This window comes from Miniopterus natalensis, chromosome 4 (genome assembly GCF_054644295.1).
Source record: "Miniopterus natalensis isolate mMinNat1 chromosome 4, mMinNat1.hap1, whole genome shotgun sequence".
Lineage (NCBI taxonomy): Eukaryota > Metazoa > Chordata > Mammalia > Chiroptera > Miniopteridae > Miniopterus > Miniopterus natalensis.
In genome coordinates this window covers 69,372,672-69,385,335 of record NC_142084.1, presented here as the reverse complement: position 1 = coordinate 69,385,335, position 12,664 = coordinate 69,372,672, and the positions used below count along the sequence as shown (strand labels likewise).

At 45.4% G+C, this 12,664-nt stretch overlaps 1 protein-coding gene across 1 annotated transcript in view; it reads right to left on the bottom strand.

Moving 5' to 3' along the window:
* Window positions 1-12,664, bottom strand: part of CACNA1A (calcium voltage-gated channel subunit alpha1 A) — a 163,898-nt gene that overhangs the window by 93,996 nt on the left and 57,238 nt on the right. The window contains exon 6 of the mRNA XM_087816760.1: window positions 741-844. Coding sequence (XP_087672886.1) covers window positions 741-844 — 104 coding nt within the window. The remainder of the gene's footprint in view (window positions 1-740; window positions 845-12,664) is intronic.

Below are 12,664 nucleotides of genomic sequence, written 5' to 3'. Positions count from 1 at the left end.
TCCTGGCTAAGGAATATTTTCAGCTCTGTTTTAAGTTAGGCCAATGAGACCTGAGCTGATGGTTTCTCCAGCAACCTCGCTTCCCAGATATAGGCCCCATTCCTTCCTGTTTCCCTCCTTCATCTTCCTGTTTGGAACTTGGGATGAACATCTTGTGAGTGTGAGGCAGCCATAAAATTGAAAGTCTCTGATAAAGATGTCAGAGTAGAAACCCAGAAGGAACTGGAGCCACCAAGCCAGTCCCTGGACTTCTTATTGGTAAGAAAAAGGAAACTCATTTATGATTAAGCCAAAAAAAATCAATCCTGGGGCTAGGAAACAATATGTATCATGAAAATGCATGTTTGGCTGTAGGCTATAATTTTATATTTGGAAAACAGAGGAAGGAGAAACCCAACCTATTGGTTTTTTTAAATGTAAATCACAGAAAGTAAAGTTCTATAGAATTTTCTTGTGTGGTGGGTTGTGGGTCTGAAAAATTTGGGAAAACCTTCTGAATGGGAGGTCAGCACTGGAAAGAAGCTCCCCTTTCCCTGGGAAGAGGCAGCTCAATGCTAGGGACACGATGTGATGAGTCAAGTCCGGGCTCGATTTCAGGCCCCATGAGTCCCTTTCCTGGGTTCCCCCAGCGATGCACAACCGACCCACCTGTACATGGCCTGCTAAAGCTGTCTGGCTAACCCAAGGCAAGGGAAGAAGACGACAAGGGAGAGTGGGATGGGGGAGCAGCAATGACTTACCCTGACAGCACACCCAGCACGAGGTTCAGCATAAAAAAGGAGCCGATGATGATGAGGGGGATGAAGTACAACCAGTTCCAAGTGTTCCCTGAGGCATCGTTGCTCTGTGGGAGGGAAGGAGGGAAGGCAGGTGAACACTGAGTGGGATCAGGTCTGACCAGGCAGGTGTGGGTAGGGGGAGTCCTGGTTCTCTGGCAGCCCAGAGAGGTAAATGGAGCACAGGATCCATCGGCGGGGGGAACCCCAGAGGTACCACTGGAAGGACAAAGCTCCCTCCTAACCGTGTAGTCCACATAGGACCTGGAAACCAGCATGACACTCAGGAGCCTCAAAAAGAAGGAAAAATAAAACTGGTCGAAATGAAGAAATGAACCCCTGGTTCCTTCCTTTGTTCCTGACACAGTCACTCTCCCCTTAGAATAGGTGCACGACGGCAGGGCCTGACAGCCAGTTTAAATCACCAAGTCAGACAGCAGGGTCGTGAGCCTTCTCCTCGAGGGTTCCCCTCCTGTATTTTCTGCTTCCTCAATGCCAACCGCAAAAAATTCCTGGAAGCGCCCAGCTCAATTTTCAAGGAGGGAGGAGTCCACAAATAGAACATTCTTCTCTGATATGGAGAACACTGGCAAGAAGGAAGAAAGAGGAGCGGAAGAAAATCAAGGAGAGAGAGAGGGAGAGAGAGAGAGGGAGAGAGAGAGAGGGAGAGAGAGAGAGAGAGAAATCCAGCACTTACAGAGTACTTACTGTGTAGTAGCTCATTTAATCATTTAATCCTCATGATACCTCTGTATTATCATCATGCCCATTTTGCAATTGAGGAAAATGAAGCCCAGAAAGACGAAATCGCCAGCCCAAGGTCACAGAGCTAGACAGTGAATGAGGGATCTGAACCAGGCGGCCAGGCCCCAGAACCTGTGGACTTAACCTCTGTGCTGGGGAAGCCTCAGCTTCAGCAGCCAGAGGAGGGGGAGCCTGCTGGTGGGTCACCAGCTCTGCAGCGTCTGCAGAATGTGGGGCTCCCACAGTGGCTTTAAAAGCTCACCTTCAAAAACACATTCAGTGTTGCTGTTGCCCAGCAGAAAGGCTAACATGAGAAACACTAAGTCGTTAACATCTCTGGCTGCAAATAATTACCACCTGGAGAACCTCCAAGTAATACGGATGGCCAGGCCCCAACCCAGAGAATTTGATAACTAGTCTCTGGTGGGTCCTACATCTACACTTAAAAAATCAACTTTACTGAGGTATAATTTAAAGTGTACACTTCAGTGCGTTCTGACAAACCTTTACAACATGTAGCCACATATCCATCACCACAAAGCATCCCTCATGCCCCTTGCAGCCAGTCTCCACCTCCAGACCTAGGCGCTGACTACTTTGCTTTCTGTCTGTGTATATTAGTTTTGCTTCCTCTAGAGTTTCATATGAATGGCATCACACTGTGCAAATCCTCGTGCTGGCTGCTTCCACTCAGCATAATGCTTTCAAGTGCGAATCAGTAGCTTGTTCCTATTGCATTGCATGGATGGGCTGCCACCTGCTTATCCAGTCTCATGATGGACATCGGTTATTTCCACTTTGGGACTGTCATGCATCTCTGTCTAATCTTCTTAAGTATTCTGATGTGCTGCCAGGGCTGAACTGAGAACCACTGATACACAGGGAAGAACTTTCCATAGGGAGAAAATGACTGTTCCCTCTCTTTCCTGGAGTAAATGTCTTTCTGCAGAAGTGTCAATAGGCACTTTATATGTGGAATCCTATTTCAAAGAGCTGCTGTGTAAAGGAGGCAAGCTTATAGAAGGGGCAACATTTCTACAGGGTGCCCAGACCCTCCCCAATCTGTCTTGGGTTCAATTTGGGGAATTGTCAGATTGGGGAGTTTGCTCTTACAGAGAGATGCACCTGTGTATATTCACTCTAGTAGCTGCCTTGTGAGGCTGCTGCCAGCCCAGCAGCACTACATTTCCCTGTGAATAACTAGATGTATATTAAGTTTCTGTAAATTAAAAAAAAGAGAAAGACTGACATTGCCAGGTTGTTACCGAATCACCTCCCAAAATTCAGGTTCATGTACCAGATGTGCTAGGAGGCCAAAATGTAGAGACGCTGGTGCTGGGCAACAGAGAAAGGTTTATTCGATTTAGCCAAAGAGAGAGGACTGGAGAGCAAGACCTCTCAAATTCACCCCCCAAAAGCAAAAGTAGGCAGTTTTTATGCAGCTAGGGGAGGGGAAGTTCCAGGGACCTGAGAGAAGTCTGTGTTTCTTTAGTCATTGATAAGGCTTTTGCATATTAGATTCCTGGGCATCAGCAGCTGGTTGCAACTTGCTGAAAAGCATTTACTCCTTCTGCAAAACAAACTTATAAATTCTCCTTTGGCCCTGGATTGATCTTCTGCTTGACAAAGAAACAGTACATCAGCCACACAAAATTGCATTGTGAGAACAAGGGTGCTGCACTGAAGAACCGAGATTCTGTAAAATATCTCATAATTCTGCGTGAACGATGTTACCTTTAAAGCAGAAACTAGACATCTTGTGATTATCGCCATTGTTTTAGCTCTCATTGTTTTGTGCTCACCTACTTATATTTTTCTATTTTCTCAGGCAAAGAGCACTTTCAAACATTTCTCCTGAAACCTGCTTTATAGGCAGCCCTTCTAAACATGACTAACATGCTTTCGTAGTCTTTGACTACAAGCTATGTGACAACTGAAGCAATCGAAACATTTAGTTAAAGCCTATACCTATATTCTAATCAAGAATTTAATTATTTAATTCTAGCTGCCAAAAATACTAGGGGCATTAAAATTGCAAGGGGCTGGGCTACAAATCCCCCCTTTTTGTTGTAAATCCTTCAATCTTGATAGAAGGGATAGAAGTGTTCACTGGGTCTGCTGTGTGGTATAGTTACCTCGAAGTTTGGTGGGAGAGAGATGATATTTTCTGTCTTATGTAGGAAAAGAGGCACTATAAAGTTTCCTAGAAGACTTCAGTCCAGTCGTCATAATATCTGTTTTCTTGTCATCTTTGCAAACAGTTCTTCAGGAAAACAAGGTTGCTTAGGCCCAGTCCAAAGGCCATTTGCCACCTTTAACATTCCAAGGGCTGAGGACTACGACCTGCAAGGCACTTCCTCTGGCTTGGCAGCTCCGGCTCCACTTTAAAGTGGCTCCATTCATAGTACTGTTCACATTTTCCGTCTTTTGATTAAGATCTTTTCTTGAAAGCATTGCCGATCAATCATCAGAGAGCAGTGTGATCAGTAATTAAAAGCATCATTGGTCCTCTATTGTCAGGTGGGTCTGTGGCAGACCCGGACCCTCACAGGCTGCTGGTGGGGGGGTAACAGGGTGGGTGAGTTTCCTGTGGCTGCTAACAGAGAACCACAAGCTGGGCAGCATAAAACAATAGACATTTATTGCCTCACAGTGCTGGAGGCCAGAAGCCCAAGCTCAAGGTGTTGGCAGGGTTGGTTCCTTCCGGGCGTGAGGGAGAATCTGCCAGGCCTCTCCCCTGGTACCTGGGGGTTTGCTGACAATCGGCGTCCTTTGGCTTGTAGAGGCATCACTGTGATCTCTGCCTTCATTTTCACATGATGTTCTCCCCATGTGCATGTCTGTGTCCCAATTTCCCCATTTTATAAGGACACCAGTTATATTGGATTAGAACTCGCCCTAAGGACCTAACATAACTAATTACTTCAGCAATGACCCCATTTTCAAATAAGGTCATATTCTGATGCACTGGGGCATTAGGGCTTCAACATATGAATTTTTTTTTGTGGGGGACACAATTCAACCCATAATTCATAGTACAACCATTCTAAAAAATGAGTTGGGAATTTCTACTGAAATTAATCCTGTTCACCACCACCTGGAAATTCCACTCCTGGGGGTGTGAACCCGCACATGCCAAAGGCACGAGTGATCCTCAGGTCACCCTGAACTGGGGACCATCTGAATTATCAACAGGAGAGAGGAGAAGTGGAATATTTGCAGCAACTGCCTGCCACCCATCGTGTGAAACTGCAGAGTTGCCAAGCACAGGAAACCAGACAGAAAAGAGGATATATGTAAGATTCCACTTCTGCGAAATATAAAAGTAGGCAAACTAGTTGACAATGCTTGAGGCCCAAATGAGGCACCCTTTGGGGAAGGTATCAGCTGGGGTGGGGGCAGGAAGGGGGCTTCTGAGTCTGAGAAGGTGCTGTTTCCTGGTCTGGACGCTGGTCACACAGGTGGGCCCAGTTTGTGAAAATCCATCAATCTCCTCACTTATTACCTGTGGGGTTTCCTGAATGTTTATTTTACTTCAAGTCTAGCCCAAATGATTCACTTCAATGCTCTGGGTCCAACAACTGATGGAGAAGAAGTTGGCAGAAGGTTGGGTACCATTTTTAAGTAGGAGGTGGGCTTTCGTTGGGGTTTGCTCAGAAGCAAACTGGGAAATATATTTCCAAATGGAAAGACTGGAGCTGCTATGGCCATTCTGTGATAGCAGAGAATGTGGGGGACACAGCCTCCCCTTCTGTGTCTCATCTATTTGGGCAGTTCAGGGTGGGCTGTGCATGAGTCTGGGTGCAGGGAGGAGGAAGGGGTTGGAAAACTTGCTCACTTTTCAAAATCATTAATAATACTGTGAAGAATCGTCTTGTCTTTCTTCCAAAAGCTTAAGAGAGTTCCATGGCCTGAAATGCTATTCCCCATTAGTGTCATCACTACATATTTCCAATGTGGCTGGATGGCCCTTCCTGGTCTTCCTGTGGTTGGCTGAGGGCCACATAATAAGTGCTGGCCAATGAGGAGTGAGTGGGAACACCTGTGTCACTTTTGGACCAGAACATTGATCTGTTAGTGTGGGACCCTTCAGGGCTCTCTTTCCTTTTAGGACAACATATGCCAATGTTCTATGTGGTGGCTGCTCCAATCATCAGCTAGGTCCCAAGTGACTACATTAAGCACAGCTCCCTTTTCCTCCACTGCCAACTTGTGCTGGACAGAGCACATGAGCAAGAAAAGACATTTGTTATTAGAACCAGAGACTCTGGGTGATGTTTGTTACTGCAGCATAACCTAGCTTTCCTGACTGATACACCCTGGCATATCCTTAGTTTGCTTCTTTACCTCCTTCAGGTATGCCTCAAATGTCACTTTCTCACTGACCCCTATACGGATCTCATAAGGCAGGTGAGAAAAAAGAATATTTTCTGTACGTCTGATGGAGAAATTGGTACCCAAAAAGGTAAAGTTCAAGATTACAATGAGCTAGGTGCTTCGGTTCTCTGAGCCTCTGCCTAGAGCCCAGTTTTCCCTAGATCTTGGCTTGGCTGATTCCTCCTCTGTAAGCTCCACTGAGCTCCCTCTCAGAGAAGCCTTCCCAGACTTCCCGACAAAGGGTTTCCCCTCCCTTCAGCACAACAAAGCATCTCATTGTCTTTCCAGCATGTTTCACACTTTAAATTGGTTGCTGATTTACGCATTTACTTGCTTACAGGTTCTTTGTTTCCGAAAATGCAGCTTCCCAGTGCCCAGAACAAGACTTGGTACACAGTAGGTGCTCACTAAGTGTTGGTTGCATGGTGAATGCACATAATCCTGAGGTCTCTGTGGTTGGATTGTTTAAATACTACTAATGACAGGGAAATGTACTTATCCCATGTTCCAATGATCAGGCTGTTTTCCTGAGAATGGAGAGGCAGGCGGGACACCCACAGTCACTGAAGAAACAGCTCTTGATTCCCATAATTGCCACAGCTTGTGGATGGGGAAACTGAGGCTGAGAGAGGCAGTGTATTTGCTTGGTTCACAAAGGTTGTGAATGGCACGGCCGGGGCTAGACCTGCTATTCTGGTCCAAAGCTGATTCCCCCCCCCCCCATTTTACCCATTGGCTGCACTTACACAGCACTTTATGTTTATAATGATTGGCCCATGAGAGCTTTAAAGGAGAGGGGAGGTACTGATTCATTCCAGCACTGCTGGTGCCTATCGTGGCGCCTGGTGCTTAGCAAGCGCTCGATAAACACTCGTCAAACCAATTAATGGCTAAGTCCCAGTAAAATCCTTAAGTGCTTTCTGTTTTATGGTTTATTTTCCTCTGATTTTTTTTTAGCATGGTTCATTCAGAAAAAATATAGAGGATGTAAAAAAAACCAACTCAGCTCAGAACACCCAATGTCACAGCACACAGGATAAAAATGGGGTGGATTTTATTATGAAAGAGATAAAGCCCCACAGTGGCCATGAAGAAGGCTGTATGTCCCAGTTTATACCTATTATAGATTATGCAATGCCCGTTAAATATTTTTGAGTCCCCCTTTCCTCGTTTACTCTCAAAACTGTCCCGGTTTGAATGATACATTATAGTGTCTCTCTGCCTATGAGATGTCTGTCACCTCCTTGGACTCATCAGCTCCCTCTAGCCCTCACTCACTCCTTTCCAGCCACTTGGGCTGTCTTGTTGCTTCTTACAAATGCCAAGCTCACTCCTGCCTCAGGGCCTTTGCACTGGCTGTCTCGTTGGCTTCGGTCTCTCTACCCTTAGGTACATGCACGGCTCCCCTCACCCCTTTCAGGTCTTACTAGAAGAACTGCAACCTCTCACCTTGATGATCCACAACCCCTCTACTGCTTTATTTTTCTCCTGAACTTTAATCATTTTCTAACACAGGAGTCGGTAAACTACAGCCACCCGTTTTGTAAATGAAGGTTTTGTTGTCACCCAACCAAGCCTATTCATTATAGATTTTCTCTGTGGCTGATACTATGCTAAGACAGAAGACTGAGTAGTTGCAACAGAAACTGCATGGCCCACAAAGCTTGAACGATTTAAGATACTATCTGCCCTTTACATATGTAACTATAAATTAAAATAAGTATATAAAAATATATATCTCTTTATTCTCTTGTTGATTGCCTGCTTCCCCCACTAAAATGACAACTCCCCCCAAATAGGGATTTTTGCCTCCGCTGTTCGCTGAGCACTGTCGGTGCCTGGAAGCGAGTGTGACACACAGGCCACACTCACAAAGGCTTGTTGAATGCGAGTGTGATCTACAGCCCCTGGATCGGATGCTTTGATATTATGAATATCCATGAATAAAATGAAGATCCATGAATAAAAAAGGCTTAGGGCAAGACCAGCTTCAACCATTAGTGACCATCTGTCAAGTTGGTGTGTTTATAATCACCAACTGAACACCGTTTTTTTGCCTTCCTGAGGAACATTAATGGAGAGAGAGACAGCGTGAGAGAAACCCAGAGAAATCGCAGAGAGGCGGGAAAGGGAGAGAGAAGGAGCAGAGAGGCAGAGAGACACGCACACTAAGTTCTCTGGTGTCTCTTCTTATAAAGGCACTAATCCCACCATGAGGACCCCACCCGTCACCTAAACTGTCACCTCCTCCGAGGGTTTCGAGACACAGCAACTGGAGAAGTCACCTGTGAGAGTCCCTTAGTTTCAACTGTTGGTGGCGGGGGAATCCTGCGGCTCCTAGGACAGGATTCAAGGAGGCTGTGGATTTGAATAGAAAACATTAATCCTCCACTTCCCACATTTCCACAGGCAATGGGTCTTTTTTTCCGTTCTAAAGGGAGGCAGCAGACGGCAGCAGTCTGGACAGAACCGTGAGGCTCGTCACCACCAGAAATCGCATCGCTTATAGATACCGCACAAATTCCTTTAAACTTAATATTCTCATGAAATGACAGGATTTATTTGACCCATCGCCAGGTCCATTGGCAGTGTGTTATAAACCCTAAAACTATATAAAAATCTGTTTTAAAAAATATTTTGTTAACAATTTCAATACATTGGGCTTCCTTTGTCATCTCATCTCTTTTAATTTATGCCTTTAAAATCATCAGATGACAAAGCAGTTAGCGGCTCAATAAGGTTACTCTCCGAGGTGTAACTATACGAGGTGATGAATGTTAACTAAACTTACTGTGGTCACCAGTTTGCAATGTTAGTCAAGTCATTACGCTGCACACCTCAAACTCAGAGTTTCACAGGCCAATTATGCCTCAGTAAAACTGAAAAGAAAAAAAAAGATCTGAGGTGCACTCTCCTGCTCCCAATCTTTTATCTTTTCTGTGCCAGAGTTCAGTGAAAGTTTAAAGAAATGACTTCTTTACAAATTAAGCTGATCTCCACCCCCCCCCCCATATCTATGTCTCTGGGCCCAGCTCAGGACACAGGGGAGAGGAAATCAGGGCTCACAGCCTGGCACTACCACTCCCGGGCTGGACAACCTCAGGCGTCTCTCTCAGCCTTGAGACTTATGTAAAACAGGGGACATAATCTCTCCCTTCACAGGTGACTGAAAATCTAAACTCCAGACTTTATTTGCACTTCCCCAGTTTTCTAATTAACATCCCCTTTCTGTCCCAGGACCGCATCCAGGATCCCACATTGCATTTGGTTCTCACATCTCCTTAGGAGCCTCTGGTCTGTGACAGTTTCTCAGTCTTCCCTTGTTTTTCGAAGGGGACTGGCCGGGTATCCTGCAGAATGCCCTCCAATCTGGGTTTGTCTGATGTTTTGATCATGATTAAACTGGGGCTATGGGTCTTAGGGCAGAAAACCAGAAGTAAGGTTCCCTCCTCATCACATCACATCAAAGGTCGCACGATCACACACCCACTTGGGGATGTCAACTTGGTTAAGGTGGCGCCTGCTAGGGTTTCCCACTGTAAAATAACTACACCTCCCCTCCCCTATTGCATTTTTTGCAAGTGAGTCACTAAGTCCAGCTCACCCTCTGAGTTCGGGGAGATTATGCTCCATTTCTGGAGGGGGAGTGTCTACATATATTAAGTGAAATTATTCTGTAAAGATTGGTCTCTCCTTCATTTATTTTTATTTAACAAAATAAAAACAATAATTTATGATTGCTACATCGGTCAGTCAACCAACCAACCAATCAATTTATTTTGGTGTGGACTCTTTCTGGATATATTACATAAATTAAGGAAACCCCGATAACTCTCCTTCTCCTGCCCTTCTGCCCCATCTCCTGGTCTAAGAGTGACCAAAAATCTTTTTTCCTCCTAAACATTTAGCAAGATAAGTTTAGATGTTTTTCCTGATTCTAAAATGAAACTGTGCTCAAATAAAAACATTTGACAATATAGAGAAATATCGAGAAAATAAAGATTTTCTGAATCCCACTACCTAAGGGTGTCTTTGTCATTTTTTTCTTTACTTATATTTTCAAATTCACACACTTGAGATCATAAGCTGCTGTGGACTGACTTGTGTCCCCTCCCCACAAATTCATATGTTGAAAGCCTAACCCCTGAAGTGACAGTATTAGGAGGTGGGGCTTTGTGGAGAAAATTAGGGTTAGACGAAATCATCAAAGTGGGGACCCCAGGATGAGGTTAGTGTCCTTACAAGAAGAGACACCAGAGAGCTTACTCTCTCCCCACCATGTGAGGACACAGGAAGTGGGCCCTCACCAGACCTGGCCCATGTTGGCAGCCTGATCGCAGACTTCCAGCCTCCAGAACTGTGAAAACAGAGATTTCTGTTGTTTAAGCCGCCAGGTCTATGGTCTTTTGTAACATCAGCATAAGCAGACTAAGACAGGTTTATCTCACCTTGATTCCTTTTTAAAAATCAATTACCCTCACTCATCATTATATGGTGAGTATTTCCCCACATCCTTAAATACTCTCCTAACAGATGATTTTTAATGACGACATGATATTCCATCTTATGGAGAGACCATACGGCAACCAGTCACTTCCCATTTTGTTCTATTTTTAAATAACTCTGGGGTGCACGTCCTGACATAAATCTTCGACGGCACTGCTGATTAATTGGGTTAGGCTTTTTCCAAAAGGCACTTTAACTAGGAAGCCAAGTGGGAAAGAAGAGACAAATCAAAAATGGGAAAACCTGGAAAGAGCTGCTACTGTTCCCTCTGCCAAGAATGTTCTTCCCCAAACATCTGCCTGGCTCCCTCCTTCTCTGTTTTCAGGTGAAGCCCAAGAGAGAGCCTGAGCATCTTTTAGATCTGCTTGCTGTTTCTAGAATGCTACACTCAGACAAGGTCTTTATGCAAATTAGAACACCAAGTCCCCTTCCCATTCCTTTACATTTGTCAACAAGTTATAATAAAGGTAGAAATCTATGTTGTGTATGGTATGAATGGCACTCCCGAAATGTGGTGACTTGGGAAGTGTGTGACATGCACAACTTTCCACGGCGGCTCCTTTTGCGTTCCACTCCCCAGGTGGCACTCTCAAACTCCCTAAAATGAGTCACTGAGCTAAAGGACAGGTTCTTGTAAATCTCCTTCCACCAGCAAGGTGAGAAATTCCTTAAGGAACACACACCGTGACCAGGAGGAGAGGTCAGCTCCTCTGGTGCAGGAGGAAGCCTGTTATTGCCTCCCCAGTGGGCCAAGCCCTGGCTCATACAGGCAGAACCTTAACCAGCAATTTCAGTATTTGTGTGGAGCAGCCCCAGGGTGGGGGACAGGAAGCAGGCTGGAAGGGGGGCAGGTAGGGGTGTACATCTTTTCAGACCTGTTCCTGACATTTTAAAGACCTAGGACAAGAGTACTGACAAGAGACCCACATACTATGTATAAATATTTAAAAGCTACTAAATAAAATATGCTGCGTGCTTGTCCTTTACAAACACCTTCATAAGCACTGGGAAGGTCAGGGTGAAAATTAGAACCTGGACATCTGGATTAGATCATGGTGTGGGGAGAGCCAGCCCTGCCCCTGACCATGGCCTGCCACCTTCTCTTCCCACTCATGGCTCTGTCCTGCCTGGAAGTACAAAATCTGGCCTGCATGTCCAATTTCCAGACACATTTGTGCCAGCACCATCCTCAGGACGCCCTTGGCCCTTGGAGGGTACAAATGGGCGGTCAAGTTGGAGAACAGATGGAAGAATCTAATGCAAGTCCATAGAACCTGGGCTTGGACAGAGAATTCCAGAATCCTGGATAAGCCAGAGTGTGGTCTGGAAAGTATGGGGTGATGGTGGCACCAGTTCCTGATAGACATGTGCTCTCGCCCCATGGACAACTCACACCAAGGCGGGGGGCATGGCTGGCTGAGGGCCAGAGATCCTCAGTGCAGAGCCCCTCCATAGGTCCAAAGGCATTACTCTTATCCATGCTGGGTTCTGGATCACACAACCTTTATATATAAGCAGACCTCGGAGATGCTGCAGTTCGGTTCCAGACCATGGCGATAAAGAAAGTATCGCGATAAAGTGAGTCACACAAATTTTTGGTTCCCAGTGTGTATAAAAGTTATGTTTACATAATACTGTGGTCTCTTAAACGCAAAAGCATTATGTCTAAAAAAACTAATGTACATAACTTAATTAAAAATCCTTTATTGCTGCCCTAGCCGGTTTGGCTCAGTGTTTAGAGCGTCGGACTGAGGGTTCTGGGTGAGATTCCGGCCAAGCGCCCCCAGGTCAGGGCCCCTGTGGGAGGCAACCAGTCGATGTGGGAGACATCAGTATTTCTTCTCTCTCTCTCTCTTCCCCCCCCCCCCCCACTTTCCCACTCTCTCTGAAAAGTGATGGAAAAATATCCTTGGGTGGGGATTAAAAAAAATGCTTTATTGCTAAAAAATGGGAACCATCACCTGAGCCTGTTGGAAAAATGGTGCCAATAGATTTGCTCAAAGCAGGGTTTCCACAAACCTTCAATTTGTAAAAAGAAAACACCAAAATATCTGCAAAGCACAATGGGCAAAGTGCAATAAAGCAAGATATGCCTGTATTAAAAAATCTAAAATTATATTTAAAGACCTGCAGAGTGAAAACTTATTCAACATTGTGTGCCCTCTGGATTTCCATGTCCCGAGGGCCTTCCCTACTACTTAAGAGTTCTGAGGATGACCACCCCCCACCCCATCCTCAAAGGCCTGAGCTTCAGGCCTGCT